Here is a 24,039-nt window from a genome sequence, read left to right as displayed (position 1 = left end):
TACAATCTTTAATTTCCATTTAGTTGTTAAGATAGTTGCTATTTGCATGCATTACATTTTTGGCAACTTATAAAGTTTTGATGATTTCAAACATTATTGTTCAAATGTGTAGGTATCTCCTAACAATTTTGAAAGAATTGTATTTGCTCTTGTGTATACTAACATTTCAGGGAAAGAACTCCAAACTACAAGGCTTCAAATTAAAATCAGCATGAGATACCTTGAAATTTTTGAAGCTTGCACTTTGCTTAGAAATCAAATTGAAAGAGAGTGATTGTAACTTTTTGGACCTACCAAGTGAATTAGAGATAATTTTAATGCCTTTATATATGATTTTTTTTAAAATTTTTTTTGATATTAAGCTTAATATTTAGTTAGGTTATATGTTCTATAATATTATCTTGATTTGATTAACATGCTTGATTAATTAGTACAAAGTTTTAATTTACCTTTTTTTTTACTTCAATTAAATTATTATTTTTTTAAATATGATTAAGATGATTAGTATTTTGATTTCATCATATTTCTTTTCTATTTGACTTAATCCATTTAATCAATTTATCATTATGATTCCATGATCTAAGCAATAATCTCTAGGGGTCCTTTATTAAGCTCAAGCATAAACCCTAAAAATGGGGAAAAAATAGGCCAAACATCTTGAATTTATATTACAATCTATTCTAAAAATTGATACGGAACATGTTATACGTTCATACAATATTATGCAATAAAAGGCATTGCTTTGAATCAATGAAAGCTCCAACAAATATTTCTAGAGCATCATAAGAGTACCATCTATAATTTTTGAATTTTATAATATGTTAGGTATTATCTTAATTGTACAAGTAGTATACAAAAATTAATGAAGTGAAATGATTCTGCTGAGATACTATCAATATATATTTGTTGCGGGCTAGAATATACGCGGCGAGGGAGTTAGAATTTTACATCTCAGTGTTATACGAATATCCAACACATAAACATAAAAGAAATAAAACACCATGATTTTTACATGGAAAATCCCGAAAAGGTAAAAACCACGGGGCCATGCCCAGTTGAAAGAATTCCAATAGTATTTACTTAAGTTACAAGAGGCTGAATCGTCCCTAAAATTTAGGACGATCAGATTACAATAATCAACTTTTGGGTTGAAATTGAGTTTCAAACATATATTAGAATGCTGGTGTCAGTTGGCGATCAGATAGAAAACTGGTGTCCGTCGGTAGTTGAACAGAGTTCTAGCGTCACTTAGAAACATCAGTTGAAGGTCGAACGGAACTTCGACATCACTTGAAGGTCGAACGAAACTCCGACGTCACTTAGATTTCGGGTGGAACTCCAATGTCACTTAAAGGTCGGACGGAACTCCGACGTCACTTGGAGTTCGGGTGGAACTCCGGAGGTGGTCGATGAGGAGCTTCTTCCTTCTCTTCTTCTTCTTGCTTCTTGCTTCTTGCTTGGGTCCCCTCTTAAGAGAAATGAGGGGCTATTTATAATTTTCTGAGAGTGGCATGTCTAGTAAATAAGAGGAAGATCAGGGGTAAGTTGGAAGTGATTTGAATGGACAATCGATGTTGAATCCCTTGATCGTTGACCATTTATCAGGTATTTGAAGGCTCTAATGATATCATAATTCGACTATCTTAGACTCGTTGGATTCGTCTCGTCGAGCCGCTCGATCGATTTGACTATAAACATGCCATATTTGAAAATTATTTGGTAATCCAAATTACGAATTAATCTTCCAAATGCGCTTTGGTTCTTTGATTTAGAGTCATGATCATCTATCATAATTATCTCATTAGAAATCACCTTAACAAGATTCTTCTAAATTCATTTCATTTCAGAGTGAGTAATGACCTTTTAATTAGTATATGCAATCTTTAATTTTCCATTTAGTAATAACCTTTTAATTAGTATGCCTAAAGATTTAACAATATGATTTTTTGGTAGTACCTATTTTTATGGAAAATCATTCCAACATTTGGTTTTATGTTGTTTAGAAACACCAATTCCAAATTCCAAATAGAATATATACATAAGCTGGTTTAGAGATCTGTCATCCATAAATCATATCCACTTGTAAAGTATTTGTAAATAAATTATAATTGGAGATAAGATCCTCATGCAAATTAACTATAATCTAAGATCAAGTAGAAAAATCCAAATAGGAGTGATTGAGAGTTCATGGTTAATATCAAGAAAATGAGACCATTTCAAAATTTTTATTTAACCTCCTTTAATAATATAAGAGCAATGCTAAAGAAAATCATACCATAGTCATTAACATTTAATAAATGGATGATGATATGTGAAAAACTTAAAATGATCAACTAACATATTATTGAAAAGTCCTAATCTCACTAAAAAAGGTCTAAGGACATCCAAGGGTCAATCATGGAAAAAATTTCAAGTGAGGGTGATATAAAATGGCTTCACCGTCTGAATAACCTTCCCTTTCGAAGAAGAGAGAACCACTTTCACGAAAAAATTTTAGGTGCGGCATCTGGACGTCTTCGGAGGTCAATTCGGACGCGCCACATCACCCTGCACAATGCATTGGATGACGTGACAGGTCCAAATTGACCTCCGGACGTTCGAGGACGCATTCGGACGCTGCACAGATAATCTCTCCACTTTCACACCATTAAAATTCATTGGATCCTTAATATCCTTTTGTAGTATTAGTTTGCGCTAAAAAATTTAGTATAAGGAGTGTACTTTTTATCATTTGGTGAAGATTTCATGAGATTACCAAGCAAAACATCCTAAAAAGTCAAAATATGAGTGACAAAACTCTTGCTAATATGAAAATACCAAATTAAAGTGTAGATGCCAAAGCTATTTTTTTCCTTTCTCCTCCATTATTATTTTACTTCTAAATAGTAATCTTTTATTGAAGAAGCCTTCATAAAATAAGTCATTTTTAGTGAGGGAGCCTTCAAAAACGAATACTACAAATAAGTATTGATGAAATTTTAAATTGCCTTTTATAATTTACTTTTAGATTGTAATTTTATTTTATTTTATTTTATTTCTTGTAAATTAAAAATAATAATAAAAAAACTTGCATGATTCCATCATATTGTTAAATTTAAATGTATTAAAATTTTGAAATTTATTTTTAACCCACAAATTTATCAAATGTAAAATTTAAAATTTTATATTTCACATATACAATAAATAAATATAAAATAATAATCAAATATATTAAAAATATCCTCAAACAAAAAAAAATCATTTTGAATTCATTATAAAATTATTTTCAAATTTCAAATAAATATATTATACTAAATCTAAAATTATAAAAAATATATATATGATTTGTAATTACTTGTGATTTTTTATTTGCATTCTAATGATTCCTTAAATAATACACAAAAAGGAAAGAAAGAAATCCCGTACAGTTGCTGTGCGGCGTCGTCTTCTAGGCAGGAATTATTGCTCCTCTCACGAAGAAGAAGTCTCCATCTCCTTCACCGTTGGATGGTTGTATTGGGACAGGTGGCGTTTAGACCAAGCTTAGTGCACGGATTAGATGCTGGGCTGAGTGCACGATATAATTTCTCATTGGACCATTCCTTTCTCCTCTTTCATCTCCTTCTTGGTCCTCCTCTCTTCTCATTCCTTCCTCTTTGCGGGGTTTTCTCTGGATCGAGAGGTCTACGAAGGAGGAGGAGAAGAAAGAAGAGGGAAAGAAGCTTGAGAAGTCTGTTATTTTCTCTTTGAGTGCATGGATTTGGATAGCGTAGAGTGCGTGTCGTCGTGCGATGGAATGGATGAGGATGAACCGTCTCATCTCCACCACCAATTTGCCAAGCTCCATGGTGCAGCGGCGCTTAATGGAGCAACGCCGGCTCCAGGGATCTCCCCTACCACTAGCATCAACGAACTGCTTGAATGCCCAGTTTGCACCAATTCTATGTACCCTCCCATTCATCAGGTCAATTTCTCTTTGCCTGCAACGATGTTTGATTTTTCTTGCTTCTTGTATCAAATCTTTTGGTTTCTTGTTTGGTTGTCGTGCTCTGGTTGAATGGGAAATTCTTATAGGAATGCATTATTACTTTCGGTTTGTAAAGGGAATTATTCAATTTTGACGAAGCCTCTGGGAAAGGGCTTTGATCTCCTTGCTTTTGTTGTGACTACGAAAGAAATTCATGATCTCTGATTTGATCGCTTGTTTGCTAATGGTTTGTTTGGAGGGATTTGATTTTGGTTAAGTTGCTTTGTATTTGGGGTAAGCGCTGTCGCTATGTTGTGAAATACGAAAAAAAATCACGATCTCTGAAATGATTGTTTTGTTGCCATAAAATATAGTTGGAAGTTATTGATTTGTTTGACAGGATTTGATTTTGGTAAGTTGTTTTCCATTTGGAGTAAGCGCGGTCGCTTTGATAATAAGTGCTGATCCAAGGACAACCATGTTAAAAAAAATTGAAGATAAAATCCAATCATTGTGGTTGTCGATAAATTGATTTGGGGTTTAGCTGTTTTTATTATACCTTGGAAATCTATTTTTTTCTTCAGGAATCGGTGCCCTCACTGCTCTCTCCTATGGTCCGTTTCTATTTGTTTACAGTGGGTGACAAAGGAAAAGCTTTTATTTGAGTAGCGTGATCTGAGGTTTGCCTATCATTAAAAAATTGACCTTCTTATTTCTCCCTCATAACTTCATGTAACGGTTGCTTTGGGGAAATGCTTAACTGATATCGACTAACTCATTTTTCTATTCGACTGATTGATACACATATTTAATATATCACTTTATTTTTCCAAGGCTTTGTTTGCGCTGTAGAATGGTGTGCTGCACCTGGTTGATGGTTCTTTAACCGTTTACAGTCTACAAGGACGCATTAACTTGTCACCTGTTCATTAGCACAAAACAGTTTTTGTTGAGATACTTGTGATACCTTAATTTTTATACAAAGTGCCCGCCATGAATAAGGTTGATCAACAACAAAGTAACACTAAAGAGATCTAGCACCTATGGAAGGCATCATGATTTATAAGGTTTGGCCAAAACAAAGCCTAGATCCAAGGGAGAGGAAAGAGGAACTAATCCACCGCCTAGAAGCCATACATTTATACAAATGAAACTTACATATGAAAACACTCTTTCGCAAATCTAAATATTCTAGTCTCATTATAAAAGAAAAGCCACAAATCTTTCAAGCACATGTACTCTTCACCTTCTCATCCTCTCCTATTTATAGGAGTTTAAGGAGGTAGAATTAAAACCGAAATGTTGTTCTAATATCATAATTTTTAACAAAAATTTGAACTAATTTTTATCGAAGGAGATGATGTCCGAAAAATTTGTGTTAAATTTACACTAATCTCAACTACAACTATAGATCCCATGCCATAATTATTGAATCAATTATCTCCTATGCCATAATTATTGAGTCAATATCCTAACAATTCTCTCAGTTAACTTAATATTATGGAAATTTATTTTGAATCTTTGTGACTCCTCCCCCCCCCAAAACCAAGTGCCAGAACTCCCAAAGATCGAAAGGATTAAGCATCATGTAACTTCACTTTCTCAGATGATGCTTGAACTTAACGCCTATGATAGATTTCTAAAGCACATATGTTGCACATGGAGATAGATCCTTTGATATTAGAAGTGCTAAACATTTGTGCTCTTGAAGTGGATATCACCTTACTCTAAATGTTAGAATGGTATGACCAAGATTTGGGCAAACTAGACAATATCAGATTGATTCAACTGATCATGTCCAATAATCTTTCCCCTAACTTATGTCCCAAGTTTCGGGATATGTGTTGCAAATACAAAGTTATTTTTTAATGCATCAAACAGATTATGGTGCTTCAACGCTGGAGATAATGGAACTGAATTAGCTCCATTCAAAGTTATGACCTGTAACCTATGAGTTCACCAACTCTATTGGCCTTTATAATAGCAAGCCCTTGCAAACTTTAGCAACTTCAATATTCTCTAAAAATTCACATCTTGTAGGACTAATAACACTTAAAGATATCAAATTCTTCTTAAGATTTAGTACATACTCGACTTCTTTCATGTTTTAGTTGCACCCTTACATTTCTTCAATCTGATTGTGTCAAAACCATCTTGCATGGCATGCTATTTCTTATAATATAGCCACTAGCCTCATTGTTTGCAAAAAATTTCTAGATCTATCAAATTTCTCAAACTAATCTTTCATAATTATTGTATTCGTTGTTAGCTAGACTTGAATGTGAAAATCTTTTTTATATGTAAGCACATAACATGAACAAATATATTAGCACACAAAATGCTACTACTAGTACTTTTTCTACTTCTATTACTACTACTAATAATAAAGAGATTTAACATTAAAAAAATACACAAATATTTATGCCATCCGGCTAAAACAATAGCTTACATTCTCAAGAGGACAGATGAACCAAGCCACTATTTAGAAGCCATACAAGTGTACAAATAAATGTGGCACAAAAAAATGCTCTTCTCCAAATTCAAGTACACCTATTTCACTTTAAAAGAGAAGCCCAAATCTCTCAATCACATGATTGACCCTCATGCCTTTTTTCCATCTGCTTTTTATGAGAAGGAGATGGAAATTTAAAATAAAAACTTGTCCAAATGAGAAAATTTTGGTAAACTTTCAAGCCAATACTTATTTTAAAAAGAAAATTCATAAAAAAAAAATATTTTTTTTTCTAAAGCCATCCGCTTTGAAATTTAGTTTTTGTTTAGAAGAATCACATAATACATTTTTGGGAAGTAATATTTGTCGCTCAGAGTTCGGTTATTCCATATTGCATCGCTATTGCATTCTTGTCTTAGCCTTAAGTCGTACCTAGCGAAAACAGTTCTAATCGTGAATCTATACTTGCACAAAAATATTTAATATTTGATGCAAAGGAATGCTTGAAGGTTACTCAAGATTTTACATTTCCATGAATAAATGAACAGTAATTCAATAAGCTATAATATCAAGAAGATATCCTTTGAAGCATCTCCTTATTTCTACTTCAAGAATGAGACGGTTTTTTTCTCAAAAATACTATTGTTGACACTAGTTAGTTGTCACTTATCTCTACTTCTGAATGGTCACAGATATTATAAAATTTTATTACAGTTTTTGTTTTTTTTCATAAAACACACTAGTTCACACTTTAAAGTAGGGCTTTGCCATTCATCTCTATGCTTTCATATGCACTGACCCACTTTTTGCTTGCATTTTTTTATTTTGTGCACCTTGAAACTAGGAATGACCTAAGAAAAGGATGTATGAAAGAAGGTAAAATTATTTAATAGCTTGGAGAACTGGGTTAAGAGCTCCCTTGATTTTGTCTTATGAATGAGTCCCTTCCCGTGCAACCAAGGTAGAAAACATAGATTCAATATTTGGGCTAATATTTTTGTAGAAAACGTAGATTCAATATTTGGGCTAATATTTTTCTTACCAAGATTCGTGCAGCAAGTTGTTCAGTTGGATGATGTTTTCTTCTCTTACCTCTTCTTACTGAAGCCCCAAACGATATGACGATTCGCCCACCGACTCTCTCGACAGGAACCGACATACTCACGATACAAAAATAAAACCTCCTCTCATTCAAACGGTTACACGCACACTCAAGAGAGACGCACAAAGAAGAGAAAGAAAGGATTTCAGAAAACTTACCTCTTCTCCCGACCGTCCAAGCCCGACCTCGCCGTCGACCTTCTACCTCCGACCGACCTAGCCGCCTTCGCCGCCCCTTCCGCCGACGCTGAAGCCGCAGCTGTGCACCCGTGTGTCATCCCTCTTGGCACAGAGAGGCCGGGATCACATACAAAATGGAATTTTCGGAGCCCACAGAGAGGTTCACCAAACAATAAGATTTTGATGGCTACTGAGTGTTCTCCATGTACACTATAGTCAGGTCTAATGTTCTCCTTTGTACATGCTTCCTACCCACATAACTTATCAGATTGAGCGAGTCCAGCTAGCAATGTGTGTCAAATCTTAGATTCCGTGTGCGAACCTATAAAAGAGATGACTTTATTATATTCATCAGTTCTATTGGACTTGCATTTTGAGGATATTCCTAATGGATCAATCATATAATCATATGATAAAGAAGTTTAAGTGAAATAGAGATCGCCAGTTAAGTTAAACATAAATTCTCGTCCATAGGATAAGGAAATCAATATAATTTCTTTCACTTCTTGAGAAGAAAGATTAACAGTTTGGCTTGAGAGGCCTTCGATTTCTTATTTTATTCGTCAGGCTTTACCAGGTTATAAAGCTATAGTCTAACAACTGTATATTAAAACTTCACCCTGTCGGTGTAGTAAATGTTATTTAAATCATGAATCAAAATGATGAACAAACTACAATTTCTAGCTGATGCTTGGTTGGAAAATTGATTATTGATCTTAGGTATTGCTAGTTGTGCTGCACTACCTCGATCATGGCAAACCATTTGATTTATGAGGCTTATACTTAGATTGCTTTGTTTGCTAAGAGGTACTGGACTTGGTTTCCTGCTAAAAATACTAAGTGGCACTTTCTAGAGACAAGAAAAGAGCTATGTGGTTATGCATTTTTTTGACAGCAGACTGCCTTTTGGAGTGTTAGTTGAGGAATCCAAATCACTTCACAAGTAGCCATAGATTGATCAGCATCAAGACCGGCCATTTATGTTAGATACTACAGTTGACAGTGATGTGGATGGCTACGGTATCTTTAGGGCTTTTTGATTGGTGATCAAAGGTTTAGAGTTGGTGGAAGATTAGAGAGAGTAGTGACTAGTTCTAGGGTTTTGTGAGATATTTTTGGCTGAAATTTTTTATATTTGATAATTTGGTTTTCTTTGATCAAAACAGGCGAGGACCTTCAAATCAGACGTTTGAGATGTTAGGTAACTACTGAAGATAATTTTAGGTCAATTGGACATGTAGATATGAAGTTATGAATTTTTTATATGGACTCATTACAACAGGTGGATATCTAGAGTATGAGTTTTGTGGAATAAGTAAGACTCACTTTTTGTTAGGGTTGAAGTGGTTTAAGATTTGAGGAAGGTGGTGGGGATGTAGTAGAATAATAATAATAGTAATAAAAGAAGAGCATATGTTGTAATTCACAAACCTTAAATGTGATTGATTTGCAAATAAATCAAAATCTGGCAACATAAATTCCTTTTAGATACATTTTTTTTTGCAAAAATCAATATTATTTTTCATTTTTGCAAAAGATTGGCCCTCCCCTATTCTTAAAAAAAAATAAAATACTATTAATTGTCATGATAATTGACCTTTGAAATTGATTTGATGAGGCCTCATTACTCGTCTTGCATTAGAGTCTTTAAAGCCTAATATTTATTTATTTGTATTATTATTATTATTATTATTTTGGTAATCATGGATTTCTTTTGTAGGCTGGCTGTCACTAAGTGTTGAATAGCGCAATTTTTACTATTATGCCGATGCAAAAATCATATTAGGATTTATTTTCTAGTATTGTTAGGTTTATATTTATTGCAAGTTCTTTTAGAATTTACAAATTCTCAGGTTAGTGGACTTTTTTTGTAATAATTCATGACTTCCTCTATTTAAGGAAGTCATGAGTCTAGGGTTTGATGGCTCTTATTAATGGCTGGCAAGTTTGAGTTCTCCTAACCCTGGCCACCAACTTTCTCTTCACTTTTTTTTTCTCTCCCTCTTAATATTCTCTCCTCTTTTCTTAGTGGATTTCAGATCTTTTATGATGCGGACATCCAACCGTCCATGCTTATCCGAGGAGGAGCTGAAGATCGACGACCGAGATCACTTTGTTTTATTTTTGTTTATTAAGAGTATTTTAATTTAGTTTCGCAATTTTTCTTTTTTACCCTCTTATCTTATGTAAGCCCAAATAACTGCTGTTTGGAAAAATAAAACTGCTGTCCAGCAGTTTTCGCTGGACTGTTTCCACTACAACACCATAAAATTTCAGATTTCTTGAAGGGGCTTTTCAAATTTTGTGAGTCACTTGGAGTTTGGCCATCTTCCCTAGCAATTGCTAGCGATTTTCGTTCTACATCATTTTATTTATTATATCTGAATATTGGTTTCAGAGCCTCATTGTTCTCATCACATTCTTCCACTCATCTTCCTGCAGGCGTTCAATCTTGTTTTTCATCCTCGCCTCCTCCGATCACACTTTTAAACCGTGCTTGCACATTCTTGATCTTCTCACACTCAATCTCATCATAGTGCTTCTGCATGTTCCACACCCTTGCGTGACAACCGCCTTCAACTCCCATGTATATCTAGTTTTGCAAGTGTCCCCATTTCCATAATCTGTCGGCAACACCTTTTCAATTATTCGTCAATCACCAGTTGAACGTTCCATCCACTTCCATTTCATGCTCACACCATGTGCCATGCTGATTTACATCCATTATGCCTTTGATATGGCAACCAATTTTCAGTATTCTCATCAGTCAATCTTCTGCACCACACAGTAATTTCTTTACATTATCATGGCAGCTCTCTTTGCTTGCATTTCTCTCCCTATGCTCATCCACATAATTTCTGTGCTCTACCCGAAAAGTTTTTCTCATGAACCGGCCCCTGATTACCTACCCATCCACTGTCGCAACTGCACCCCAGCCTGGTCACCCTTCATTTACATTTTTGAGTTTTGCATATGCAGCATCCTGCTTCAACAATCAATCACATCATTACTATAACCCTCTTTCTTTGAACACCTAAAATTAATGGCTTATTTTCTTCTTAAATGTTCCATGTCAAAGAACTTCATCTACAAAAGTTGGTAGCACCACTGTTAAAGGCACAAAGTTCTAAACATATAGAAAGATGCTGTATTTATCATTGTGAATATGATGCTTGTAAATTGAGAATACATCCTCTAAATGTTGCAGTAGCTCGTTACATGTCTCCTAGAAAAAGATTGATTTTAAAGGACAAATAATGAGGCTTATGAAAATAATTATGTTGATCAATTTCTACATTCATCATATTATGATCGAGATGGATATAAGCATTATGATCAATTACCCTCACCTTTGGTGAACTATGTCATGACTGACAGATTCAACAATTCTTATTAAAACTGAAAAACTTCAATAAGAATCTAAAGGCCTCAAAGAAATAGTGTGTTCAATGCATAGCATTTCCTCCGACATCACAAGTCAAAACCAAAGATCCAAGCCCTTTACTTCTTTCATATTGATAGAACCATTTGAAGATGACAGATTCTGAAGATAAATATCTTGATGATAATGATTATGATTAGGATCAGTTTATCAAGTGATTGAAAATGTGTTTTAACTCAAGTTTGTCTCTTCTATAGTGATTGATGACACTTAAGATTGAATTTGACACTGTACCACTAACAAAGGTTGTTGCTACTTTTGAGATAATTTAGATGTCATTATAGGATGATCCGCTGTCCTGGATGAGAAAAGTGGAGGGTTGCGTTAGGTAGTCGACAGCCAGCGTAAAACTTGTCGAACAATAATGACATGAATCCTTTAAGAAATTGTGTTAATGCTAGGGCGTCCCCTGGAAGCGACGCGCTGTATGGCCGTATAGGATGATCTGCAATTGGTATTATTTTTTTCTACTTTAGTACATATTCCAAAGTTTGAGTTTGTGCTTCCACTTTGGCCACATATTATTAACCTCCATATATGTGTCATGGTCAATACAAGCAAAGGTGATGATGACTAAATACCGGTTGTAGATAAGATGTCGCGAACAAAAATTAGAATGCCTCAATCATGTATGAAGCCGCTTAAATATTGTTCGATTACAAAATGGATCGCACTGACGCACTTAGGACACCAAACTTGCCAAAGAAGAGTTATTCGTGTGCAACTCCATCAAACACTTGCAAGATTAATTACTAAAGCTACAAGGAAAAACAATGCATTGATAAAATCCTGCAAGATTAATTACTAAAGCTACAAGGAAAAACAATGCATTAATAAAAATCGACTAGATTAATTACTAAAGCTACAACGCAACATTGCATTATTACTAAAACTGTAGTAACTCTGCAACTTCTTTATATATATATATATAATAAAGGTCATATTCCAAGGAAAAACAACTGATGTGGAACCAGGAATTGGATTTAGAAGATTAATAAAATTTTGTTCAAATAATGAAATTGCAATCTTAATATTGTTCACAATTGAAGCATTCTCAAAGATCTTAGAATTCAACTATGCTTAGGCAAGAGTTCACACCTAAATTAGCAAGTTATATAAAATAACAACAGTAATAAATAGTAAAGCAAATGAAAAGCCAACTAGAATCCGGCGATTAACAAAGCGATTGTCTCACCTTGAGGCTACGCTCATTCACCTACTTCTAGGTTCGTTGGGAGAAGAATAACCACACAAGTGATGAAACCACTCCGAGGGCGACGGTGCCGTAGGTCTGTAGGGAAGGAGAGGAAGGCGCCGGATGTGGAGGTGGTATGGGACGACGACCTTCAATGATCCACGTGTAGACGGAAAAATGGTCGTCGATGGAATCCACTAGTGTTGGTAGAATCCGATCCATATATTCTTCGACGGTGTCGTCGAAGTCAAAGCCTACGTCGAAGAATGGTGATCTGAGGATATTAACTCTTCCTCGGTTGTCGTATTCAAACCCGAAGTTCCACTCGGGTTCTTCCATGCATTCTTGAAAGTGGGAATGGATGTCGCCGCAAGAGGCTCTCCGAAGGGAGGGAGAGAGGGGCGGCGGGTTTGAGAGGAGATGGGGAGGCCGGCGGTAGGTAGAGGGGAAAATTGTGGTTAGATGTAGAAAACTGAAACTAATTTCAGTTTAAGGGATTTGGGAGGGAAGAAACTTTGAGATTTGAATTTCAATTTGAGGACAATTAAGGCCTTAATGGAAAATTAATGGGAGAGAGAGAAAGGGGGAGCCGACGGGAAGAGAGAGGGGAGAGAGGGCTTAAAACTGAAATTATTTCAGTTTTATTTTTATTTTTTATTGCAAAGGGGAGGGAAAATTATTTAATCCTAATTTGAATTTCAAATAGGATTAGGGAGTTAATTGGGTAATTAATGGGAATTTCCCATAGGGGGCTGGCAGCATAGCTAGAGAGAGATAGGGAATTGGGGAGAGAGGAAAGGGGTTTCCAATTTGGTTTGATGACGTGGCAAGGGTTTTGAAAACTCCAAATTAATTTAATTTGAGATTTATTTGATCATGAAAATTTTCCTAATTTGGATTTCCAATTTAGGAAACAATTCAAAATTTGAATTTCAAATCTCAAATTTGCAATAGAGGAAGAAAGGGAGTTGACCGTATGGGAAGGATCGTCGGCGAGGTGGGCGGCCGGTGGTTGTGGCCTTGGCCGGCGGCGGGAAACCTTAGTGAGGGGGCCGGCGGCAAGAGCTATGGGGGAGGGGAATTTTGCGGAGCTTTCTTGTGAGAAGGAAAGGGTAATTAAACAAAAAGAAGAAATTAGAGAACTCACTAAGAGATCTCAATGGAAGAACTCACCAAGAGATCTTCATGCACTCATAAAGAGAACAAAGTAAGAAAATTTTCATTCATCCAATAATTCATAAAATACAATGTCAAAGCCTTTATATAGGCTATCCAGAAATAAAGAAAAAAACATAAAGACAACGTTGCCCTTGGGCTGCAGCAAGCACTAATTCCCTCATAGGGGTACAAAAGGAAAAACATGAAATATAAATGACATGAATAAAATAAAACATCAAAAATAAAGACTCTGAATCATGGCCGTCGATTTCTTCAGAGATATTAATAGTTGTGAAACATTTTAAGTTAAAAGAAGCTAAGCTTTTAAACATTGATGCATTTTTTAATGTAATGGTTGGAATTTTATTAAGATTTCAAGGTTAAGTGTGCTCGTGCTAGAGAAAATTTGGGATGACTAATCTCCTGGGAAGTTACACTAACGAGACAAAACTGTGAGGTCAGTAGGCTCGTTTGTTAAGAGTTTGAGCTATTACAAAATTGTATCAGAGCAATACACCAGCCTTAAGATGCGAAGTAAGTGTCATGCATGACAAAATTCTACGTCATGGGGGCCACCTTTTGAATCCTATATGGGACAAAGTGCCATATGGTCGGAGCCATCGCTTGAACTTGTATAGGTCATCTCTAGAATCATATTTACTTGGTGGATGATTATGGGATAAGAATACTGTCAAGGATGTCAATTACTTAAGTGGAGGAGATTGTAAAACCCCTTAAGTAAAAAGAAACCAAACTCTTAAATATCAAGTTGCCTTTTAGTATAATGGTTTAAATTTCATATAAGAAACTCCATGATTAAGCATGCTCATGTGGGAGCAATTTTGGAATGGGTGATCTCTTAAGAAGTTACAGTAACAAGACAAAACCATGAAACCATTAAGCCAAAACGGACAATTCGTTGATAGTTAAGAGTTTTGGATGTTACAATAGTAATTCTTTTTTTCTTCTTTGGCAATAATCACATCGATCTGTTCTTCTCGCTCTCGTGAACTTGCTCGTGAACCCACCTCTATTGTCACGAGCGGAGCTCGAGCACAACCTTTGAGCTCGACTTGAGCTTGGCTCATTTCATTTACACAACTACCCCCAATCGACCCCAGCTTCTCATTCCTCTCCAAATCGAGACCCCCTTCTTTGTTCAAACACCCCTTCACATAGCACCTCCAGCCTTCCTCCATCCTGTCAGCAACATCTCAAACCTTTGCTCCCAACAGCAGCTTCTACCCCAGCTAAAACAGCGTGCTCTCCAACCCACTTCAATCGACCTCCCTTACTCACCCAGGCCCTTGTTCACGTGAAAACAACCACAATACCTTGCCTGTAAGAACTCCTACCCCTCCCCTCTGTCGAGCAAACACAGCAGCAGCTGCTTCCTTTTCTCTCACCTGAGCACACGAAATCCTTGCTCTGAACTCCTACCCCTACACAACCCGACAGCAACCCTCCACTACCCATCCTGCTTGTACAACACCCCACTCTTCCCTCTACCCTGCTGCTCCCTCTACATACACTTTAATCGTACCCTCCTACAGCCTACACATCTCCCAAGCCCAATCCCTCAACTACTCATCAAGCCCAACTCATCGCGGCCTCTACCCACAACACCTATCCACCTGCAAAATCCAATTCTCCTCCTTATTTACTATTAACCAGCTTACGCAAGCTTCAACTTGCCACATCACTTCCTACCCGAAGTCTACAACTTCTTCCTATCTTCAACCAGAGCTATCCAACTCCTCCCATTTCTCTCTTTAGATAGCACCCTCTCTACTTGTCTCTCTCTCACTGCAAAAAAAAAAAAAAATCTCTCACCTATACCTCTCTCTCTCTCTCTCATATATATATATACATGTAAATATAAAAAATAGAGATTGTGATTTGACCCCTCGCCAAACTCTCGCTTGTCGCTCTCAACACTATTGTCGTCGTTGTTGCCTCATGCGTTAAGGTATAACATTCGTTAAACTCAACAAAACCTCAAAATCCTAGTGGCAATGCTTGCGGCATAACGAGTAGACCACTTGTAAGCCATTTTCATAGCATAATTGGAGGAAGCTTTTATGCCATGCTCACGATGGAGAGAGTAGGCCCTGTACATGTTTTTTATTGTGTGGTGGGGACACCTCTAAAGTACTTGTGTGCTAGAAATTTTGTACGCTCTCGTGTAAGTACCTTGAAGATCCATTCACGTTTTTTGTAATGTGGTGGGATTGAAGATATCGATCACAGTGTAACCCTACACCGACTATATACACTTTATTTAGCATGGTGGGTGGGCTTAACATCTCTTAACATTTTCCCTACACAAGGGAGATGTTGGGAGGGTGCAACAACTCAAACTGAACAAATTTACAGAGAATCAGATCTAAATGAATTTTTAAAAAGAAATTACAACTAAATAAAACTTGAAAATCAAGAGATAGGAAGGGGACTTATAATGAGCATATCATAGAGTACTTGTAATAAGCGTGACAGCTCGACCATGAGCGAGAATAGGAGACCTGTAACGAGCACAATAGTTTTCCTATAGGCAATGACAAGGGACTTGTAACAACTTGCCTACAGGGAATATCAGTGGACCTTTAATAAACACGACAACTCTCCTATGGGCAGGAGCAGGGAATTCGTAGTGCACACAATAACTTTCTTGCGGGTGAGGATAAGGGGCTTATATCGAACAAATTAGCCCGCCTACGGGCGAGAACAGGGGAACTCGTGGTGGACATGATAATTCTCCTACAAGCAAGAAAAATGATCTTATAAAGAATGTGATAGCTTTGCTATGAGCAGTAATGGAACCTTCTAACTTTGGATGGATAGACAAACTCTATAAACTATACTAAATGACAAACTTAGAATGGGTTAAATGAACTAAATATCCTCCTATCTATAATTAAAGGAACCCAGTTCACCTTCAACAAATGACACAAATCCGCAATACTGGCGTACAAGCGAAAATAAAGAGTTTCTTGAATCTCAAAATAAAATTTTGCGCATTATCACTTGCACAAATAATTAAATTTTAATATTTTAAAATCCTGATATGTTAAAATGCAATTTTTTATACTTAAGCATGTTGACTTGAGGAGCTTGTTGTTGCCTTGAGAAATGTGCAGTAGCATCAGGAAGAGTGCTACCTCCTTGAGAAGCGAGACATTGTCTCGAAAAACATGCAACATTCAAATAAAGCGCGTTGTATTGAGAAGTGTGCAAGCAAAGTGAACGTATACAAACATGTTATGTAAATACAACAAAACATAAGCAAGTACATTGCATGAGCACATCAAAATACGAGCTACTGCATTGAAAACATACATATGAACTGTGCAAGTGTTAAAAAAAAACTTGCACATGAATTCAAATTACCCGCATGTGCTTCGACCATCACATCCGATTCCTAAACCTAAAGGCCTGAGAGTGCTTTGCTGGTTAAATATTCAAATCTTATCCTTCTTCTGGAAAGGATTAGAGTCGAGACAACTTGGATTTATTAATGCCTAATCACAAATCCAATGTGATATTTAATTTTAAGTTCACATTATGCTTTCAAAGGTTCTTTAAATGAAACTCATCATAAAACTACAAGCTCTCGGTTCTTAGTGTTCATATGATAATCGATCGTCGAATCTGATCCTTTGTTAACGAGCCAATGGAGTTGACCAGTTTCAAATAACTTGAAATATAAATTATTCACAATCCCAAATGATGGCTGTCTTGAAAGTTAATTTCAATTTGAGGGGAATCTACTTTTTCACTCACAACTTAAGTTAATACTCTAATTTTCAATTTTTAATTTAAATCCTAATATTTAAAAATGAAAATTTTCACTCGCAACTTAAAGTTAAACTCATTCACCATTCATAATCGTTTGACGATGGAGTACAACAACAACAAAATCAAACCTTTATCCCACTATGTAGGGTCACCTGTGGCGATGAACTCAAGAATAACTTTAGCTCATAAATAGAAATTATATAACTGAGAATATTATTAAAATTCATTCTCAAACAATTTTTTTCCAATAAAGACATGACATTTTTCCTCTAACTGGTAGCTTGGCTGAACAGCTCTACAAAACACATAATTTGATTGAATGGCTCTACGTGGTAAATGGTTATGATTGGTCCTCTAATCGATAGCTTGGCCCAACGGCTCTATGAAGAACCTGTGGCTTAGCCCAATTCCTTCACTTGGTAAATAATTGTGACTGAGGCCCTATGGCTCCACTATATTACGTTCCCGACTAAATCCCGTATGTTTCCCAATGGCTAATGCTCTTGAGTAATGAATTATAGGGTATAATCGATAGGACATAAAAAAGCTCTATAAATTAAGGTTGACTTGAATTTGTCCCTTAAACAAACATTCAACCAAGTCTATATGGTATCCTTGTATAAAGCAACCCATGGTTGCCGACAAGAATTATTCGATCAGGTTGGGTCGACTATTTCCTTTGACTAAGTAGACTAGGAACCATGATGACCTGAGACGACAAAATAATGAAATCTTGATCAGGTTCATCATCATCACCCCTACCATTTGCTTTAAGTGAAAGGGTGGTAAATTTCTATTTTTAATATTTAAATATTTAAATTTATTTCTACTATATGTCAAGTACTAAGTGCCTATCGAACGACTAGCTTTAATCAAAAGTGTTGTCTCGTTATCGGAAGGGATAATTAACTATAGGGGCTTGCACCTATAATAAATCAGATTTCGGATCTTAAAGTTCTCTCTAATGAGGACAAAATCTCTAAGTAGTGTCTTATCTCTAACCAATCTACCTCCAAAAGTTTCCCTCATAATATAATACGTTAAAATTCTCCTTGAATATACGTGGAGAGGCCGGGGCCCTAAAAGCTCAAATTTTTGGAGCCCACATGTATATGCTTCGAAGGGTTCCTGTCATGCATCCCTGATCAGAGTAAGTTTTAGTTGTTTTCCCTTGTAATGATTTGTTACCTGTAGTACTTATCTTTTTATGCGTCTTCTTTGTTTCCAAAAATGCCCGGAAGGATGAACCAATTCAACCAACAATTGCTCTTTGAGGGAAGAGTTTTCTCAAAGTTCAGAGAATTTATACAGCCAAATTTTGTTATGTTTTATTTCTAGCACTATTAGCTTTATATTTTATTGCAATTTCTTGTTGTATTTGAAATTTCCATTTTTAGCGGGCTTTTTTTAATGAATCCGACTCCCTCTATTTAAGGAATTAGTTTGTGTTCTCTCTTCTTTTCTCCTAGCAAGATGTTGGTTCCTCTCTTTACATCATACATTCTCTCAGAAAATTTCAGAACGGAATATTACTATTTTGGTTAATAAGCTAAACCGTTTTGGGGAAATAATTGCTCGACTTTCTTGCTGGAGGTATCTGGTATAGAAGTCTTTTTTTTTAATGCTGGTGAGGTAAATGCGATAGTGTATAGAAGTCTAGTTTGCTATTATTTACCATGTAGTATTAGGGTCAACGTAGCACTTAAAACATGCCACCTTATCTTCATTAGACTTAATTCCTTTATGATCAATAATTCCTATGTATTCTTTAGCTTTGTTCACCTATTTTATTTTGTAGGATGAAGTCAACCTTTTAGCAACCCTTCTAGCTTCCATGTTTTCTAATTGCATTATCTCTGTCGCTATGTTTAAGTTCATATATATATATATATATACTTTTTTTTTTATGTTTAAGTTCATATATGTTGTGATGTCAAAGCTAAAGATATTCTAAATCATAAATATTGAATACTATCCTTCTCTTATTTGATTTTTAGTTCATTGGAGAAATCAAGAGTAATATTTTAGAACGAAGAAATTGAACATGCCGGAATGTATGACAAGCATTTGAAATTTTGCAGTGCCACAATGGCCACACTTTGTGTTCATCCTGCAAAACAAAGGTCCAGAACCGCTGCCCAACTTGTCGACAAGAACTCGGAGACATTAGGTGTCTAGCATTAGAAAAGGTGGCCGAATCTCTCGAGCTTCCATGCAAGCATTCCTCTCTGGGCTGCCCAGGAATTTTTCCCTATTTCAGCAAGCACTTACATGAAAGTCAGTGCAACTTCAGACCTTACAATTGCCCATATGCCGGCTCAGAATGCTCTGTTACAGGAGACATTCCTTTCTTGGTGACCCACCTAAGGGATGACCACAAAGTAGACATGCACACTGGGTGCACCTTCAACCACAGATATGTTAAATCAAATCCCCGGGAAGTTGAGAATGCCACTTGGATGTTGACAGTAAGTAATTTGAACCTTTTTTTTTCCTTGTCTTATACTGTATTTTTTGGTATTTAAGACAAATTAGTTTACCACATGCAGGCGGGCAAGTTTTTAATTTAAAATGAGTAGGTGCAAGAGTACTGAATAGAGATATGATAATAGACTATTTAGAATGTATTCTCTCCACTCAATGCTTTTGATTAAACTCAATGCTTGAATGTAATAATAGAGATATGATAATAGACTATTTAGAATTTTTTTTTTGAGATGAATGTAATTTATAATTAATCAATTAAAATTCGTGTTGTATCTCTCTGAAAGTAAATCTAATATACTTAATTTCATCTTGATAAAAAGTTTAATATTCTTTATCTAATCTTTTTCCTATGAAGTTGTGATCTCTTGATTAGAAAGTATTATAAACGATCTTTTTTTATTAGATGTAACGGAGAATCCGACTCCTTATAGAATACAATGGAGAAAAATAATTCATGCGGCCGACCCGACCCTACGTAATATGATTTCTTGCAAGAGTAACCCAGTGTTTGATACTTGTGCTTCCAGGTCTTCCATTGCTTTGGGCAATACTTCTGCTTGCACTTTGAGGCATTCCAGCTGGGTATGGCTCCTGTGTACATGGCTTTCTTGAGGTTTATGGGTGATGAGACGGATGCCAGGAATTATTGCTACAGCCTTGAGGTTGGGGCCAATGGGAGGAAACTCATATGGGAAGGTATACCCCGAAGCATCCGCGACGGCCATCGCAAGGTGCGGGAGAGTCACGACGGCCTCATAATACAGAGGAACATGGCGCTCTTCTTCTCCGGCAGCGACAGGAAAGAACTGAAGCTGAGAGTCACCGGGCGGATATGGAAGGAGCAACAGAGCTCAGAATCTGGTGTCTGTATACCCAATCTCTGCAGCTGAAACAATCCTATTGTGTGTTTTGTCTGTGTGGTAATCTTTTTTCAATTTTTTTTTTTTGTTTTTTTTTCCCTATTTTTTTTTATATTATTCTGCTTTCAGGTTGAAACTCTAGCAGATGTATCCCTTTAATTATGGATGGAAAGTTTGGTGATAAATGCTGTGGCTATATGGATTGTTGTGGAAAGTGGAATGGTACAAATGAGTTTCAGATGATTGGTGCTTTATATTTTGTTAGAAGGGGCTCTTTGATTTTGATTGCATGTATTTAAAAATTTGATGTAAAATAAAATTATGTATATAAAATATTTTGTGGTATTTTGTTGCTTGTAAAGAATTTAATAGTTTAAATTTTAATATTTGATTGGTTATAAAATGAAATTAGAATTATGAGCAATTCTTATAAAGAAGTTAGTTTAATCTTTAAATTAGTGATTGGATCAGTATAAAAAGAAATCTAAAAAGAATTTAATTTAACTTTATTTAGCTTTTAAAAATATAAGAATTTTTTGTTTAATTTTAATTTTAATTTATTTAAATTATATCATTTTTTATTTTGATTATTTTTTATTTTTTTTTTGCAAAATAAAATAAGTTTTTTTATTAATTAAATTTTAATTTATTTAAATTTATCATTTTCTAAATTTTGGACTTTTATGATGAAATTTTTTGAGAAGAAATGCACATTAGAGTAGCCTAATCCTTTTTGGAAAATAAAGATGTCAAATGAAGCATATATCAATGTTGTAAGCATAGTTGAATATTGGATCATGAAAAATAATTATGGATATTACCTGTGGAATGTGGACTTCATAACAACGTATTATAATTATTATTTTAAAGTCTGGATGGCTCACTAAAGTTTAGTATCATATAATAATAATAATAATAATAATAATAATAATAATAATAAATTATTTAGCTTCATAGAAACTTATGCTGACTTCCTAATCGCTTTTCTAAACAAAAAGAAATATTTTAAAAAATAATAATATGGATGAAAAAAAAATAAATCGATCCTTTCTATCTTGGCGTGGAAATTGAACATTCATGCTTATAATTCAATTAAAAAATCTCAACTTGCACAATTTTTAACATCTAATTGAAACTAACAATGAAAATCTTTACAAGGAAAATGCATAAGAACCACATCAACCAAAACTATCTTCTTCTTCCACCAAAAAAATAAAAAAATAAAATAAAATAAAGTTCTGATTTCCATTTCATATCCATAGTAAATTGCTGATGGAAAGAGGAAAAAAAAAAGCTTTAAAATAGTAAAAGGTAAAATATTACAAAAATGGGGCTTTAAAAGTCATTATGGCACTTACCAAAAAAATTACCTTGTACAGGCATCAAAATAGAAAATTGAAGTCGATAATTCAATTTTATATCCAATATTGAAGGCTCTTGATCCCACACTCCTTCCACAAACATTGACACAGCTAAAGCAGGTTTCCTCTTTTAACTCTCCAGCTTTCATCAGATGCAGCAACAGGGATCTTTCTCTGCTCAAAAATCTCAGAAACCTCTCAATTTTGAGAACTATGCAGCAAATAATCACCTGTATCTAGATTGAAGGAACTAAATTTATGTAAAAATCAGTTAAGCATAAAGACGTGGGATAGTTTGTGAAATCATGGTACCTACAGACGCAAACTCAGATTGCACTTAGGAGCTGTTTTACCAAAATTGGTATACTGCAAATGATTCATGATATCTTTGTCACCAGTATGTATAGCATCGCCGAGAACAATAGCTTATATCAAAATTTTCCATCTCTGCTTCGCAGGAATTGCACAAGCAACATTGCACCACCCCTTTGCAGAAAATTATTAGGTGCGGACACCGGAAGTAGAAATACGTCCGGCCATCCACTTAAAATTTGACATGTCGAATGGACACACTGTATTTATTTTTTACTTTATATATTTAATGTGTATGCAGAATTTTAAGCCAAGTGCAGCCAAAGCACTGCCAAAACGCAGCCAAAGCGTAATAAAACCGTAGTAAAAAAGCGCAACAAAAGAGCAGTCAAAGCGCAACTAAAGTGTAACTAAAGCGAATGTAAAGCGTAGGTAAAGCACAGTCAAAGCGCAATAAAAAAACGCAACAAAAGAAAAGCGCAGTAAAAAAACGCAACAAAAGTGCAGTCAAAGCGCAACTGCGCAACTAAAATACAGGTAAAGCGCAACCAAAATGCACTCCATATGTCAAATTTTAAGTGGATGTCTGGACATATCTCTACGTCCGGTCTCCGCACCTAATAATTTCTCCCCCTTTGCATGGCCTAGTAGAAGTTGGTTTTGATCATGCAATAGGTGTAGTTCCGTCATAATGAAAATGATTGAAATCGAATGGGTTGATAGAGATATGTGCATTTTAGCAATTAGTGGAGGGCCAAGGACAATAACAATGGTGCAATCATAGGAGGATCTTCACTAGTAACTCTTAATATATATAATTGAAGCATTCCAAGTCTCCTAGAAAGTGAGAAAACCAAAGGAAATATGCTTACAACCAGGTTGGATGTCGCAGCACTTCCGAGCTGTATAGTTCTAGCTCGACAAATATGGAGAATTTGCGAGAAGCTAGACAATGAAAGTCTGATAAAGGCAGAGGTGCAATTGCCAGGGTGGATCCAGGATAACCGTGGTTGTCAAAAGGAAGTCTTCTCAAAAAAGTGGCAAAAGTGCAAGTCAAGAAGATATTTTATCTATCTCAATTCTCTCTGCTGTGCAGCCTCAACATATTGTTCAGCAAGTTTCTTAACCTTCTCCCCTTCTCGAATAAGGAAGTTTGCATTCTTGGCCTTGCGATGAAATTTCATCACTTTATCTAAGGTTTTCCCAACCGCCCATCGGTACTGCTCAACGGTGATCACACCACTCTTGCATAGTGGTCTGATGTGTTCTTTAATATAGGCTTCCACCTACATATAAAGCCAACTAGTTCATTATTTTCTTTGATATGATAGAGGGATGCCAATTAAGAAATAATTTCTCCTAACTTTTCAATTTCTAGGTGATAGACATTTTAAACGACGGTTCAACAAGACCAAAGTTGCACTACACCATGTTAGTATCAAAACAGTTCTTAATTTGGCAACAATAAAGCAGGGCCCTCGGGATGCAAAGTGATAAATATAAAAGCTATGATGCATTGTAAACAATTTCACTTTGTTATTGTTCGCACAAATAGATCAAACATTCCCCTTTGTGAATATGAGGATGATATACTTTGGGAGAGAAAAAAGTTTAAGAGCATCATTAAGAATACAGGTAATAAAATGTCCCACATAAACAAGCGCAGCAATTTGTTATACATTATGAGAACATCTACATTAAGAAAGAGGCCAAAAAAAAAAACTTCGCATGTGTCAGCTAAGCTACAAGA

General features: G+C 35.5%; 2 protein-coding genes across 7 annotated transcripts in view; one reads left to right on the top strand and one right to left on the bottom strand.

Moving 5' to 3' along the window:
• The first annotated feature begins 3,585 nt into the window (after positions 1-3,585).
• Positions 3,586-20,870, top strand: LOC110097066 (E3 ubiquitin-protein ligase SINAT5). Of its 2 annotated transcripts, XM_020823290.2 has the most exons (4): positions 3,586-3,943; positions 19,351-19,737; positions 20,284-20,676; positions 20,746-20,870. In XM_020823290.2, the coding sequence occupies exons 1-3, from the start codon at positions 3,734-3,736 to the stop codon at positions 20,644-20,646; spliced, it is 960 nt and encodes a 319-aa protein (XP_020678949.1). In that variant the 5' UTR covers positions 3,586-3,733; the 3' UTR covers positions 20,647-20,676; positions 20,746-20,870. The 2 variants fall into 2 exon arrangements, with proteins under 2 accessions (XP_020678949.1, XP_020678948.1); XM_020823289.2 differs by having other exon boundaries at positions 20,284-20,868.
• A 1,012-nt stretch (positions 20,871-21,882) lies between these two features.
• The window catches only part of LOC110097057 (uncharacterized protein At4g10930), a 60,166-nt gene continuing 58,009 nt past the window's right edge, over positions 21,883-24,039 (bottom strand). The window contains exons 14-15 of one of the 5 annotated variants that reach the window (XR_003702449.1): positions 22,290-23,575; positions 21,883-22,213 (exon numbers count right to left, since the gene is read on the bottom strand). Coding sequence is in view for 1 of the 5 variants with exons in the window: in XM_020823276.2 (XP_020678935.1) it covers positions 23,360-23,575 (216 nt within the window). In the remaining 4 variants the exon portion in view is untranslated. Of the gene's footprint in view, positions 23,576-24,039 lie in introns of all 5 variants that reach the window. The other 4 variants (XR_003702451.1, XR_003702450.1, XR_003702452.1 and 1 more) reach the window with 4 other exon arrangements.

This window comes from Dendrobium catenatum, unplaced genomic scaffold (assembly GCF_001605985.2).
Source record: "Dendrobium catenatum unplaced genomic scaffold, ASM160598v2 fragScaff_scaffold_1347, whole genome shotgun sequence".
Classification (NCBI taxonomy): domain Eukaryota; kingdom Viridiplantae; phylum Streptophyta; class Magnoliopsida; order Asparagales; family Orchidaceae; genus Dendrobium; species Dendrobium catenatum.
Note: the sequence above shows the minus strand (reverse complement) of the source record. Positions and strands in the feature narration are given on the sequence as shown.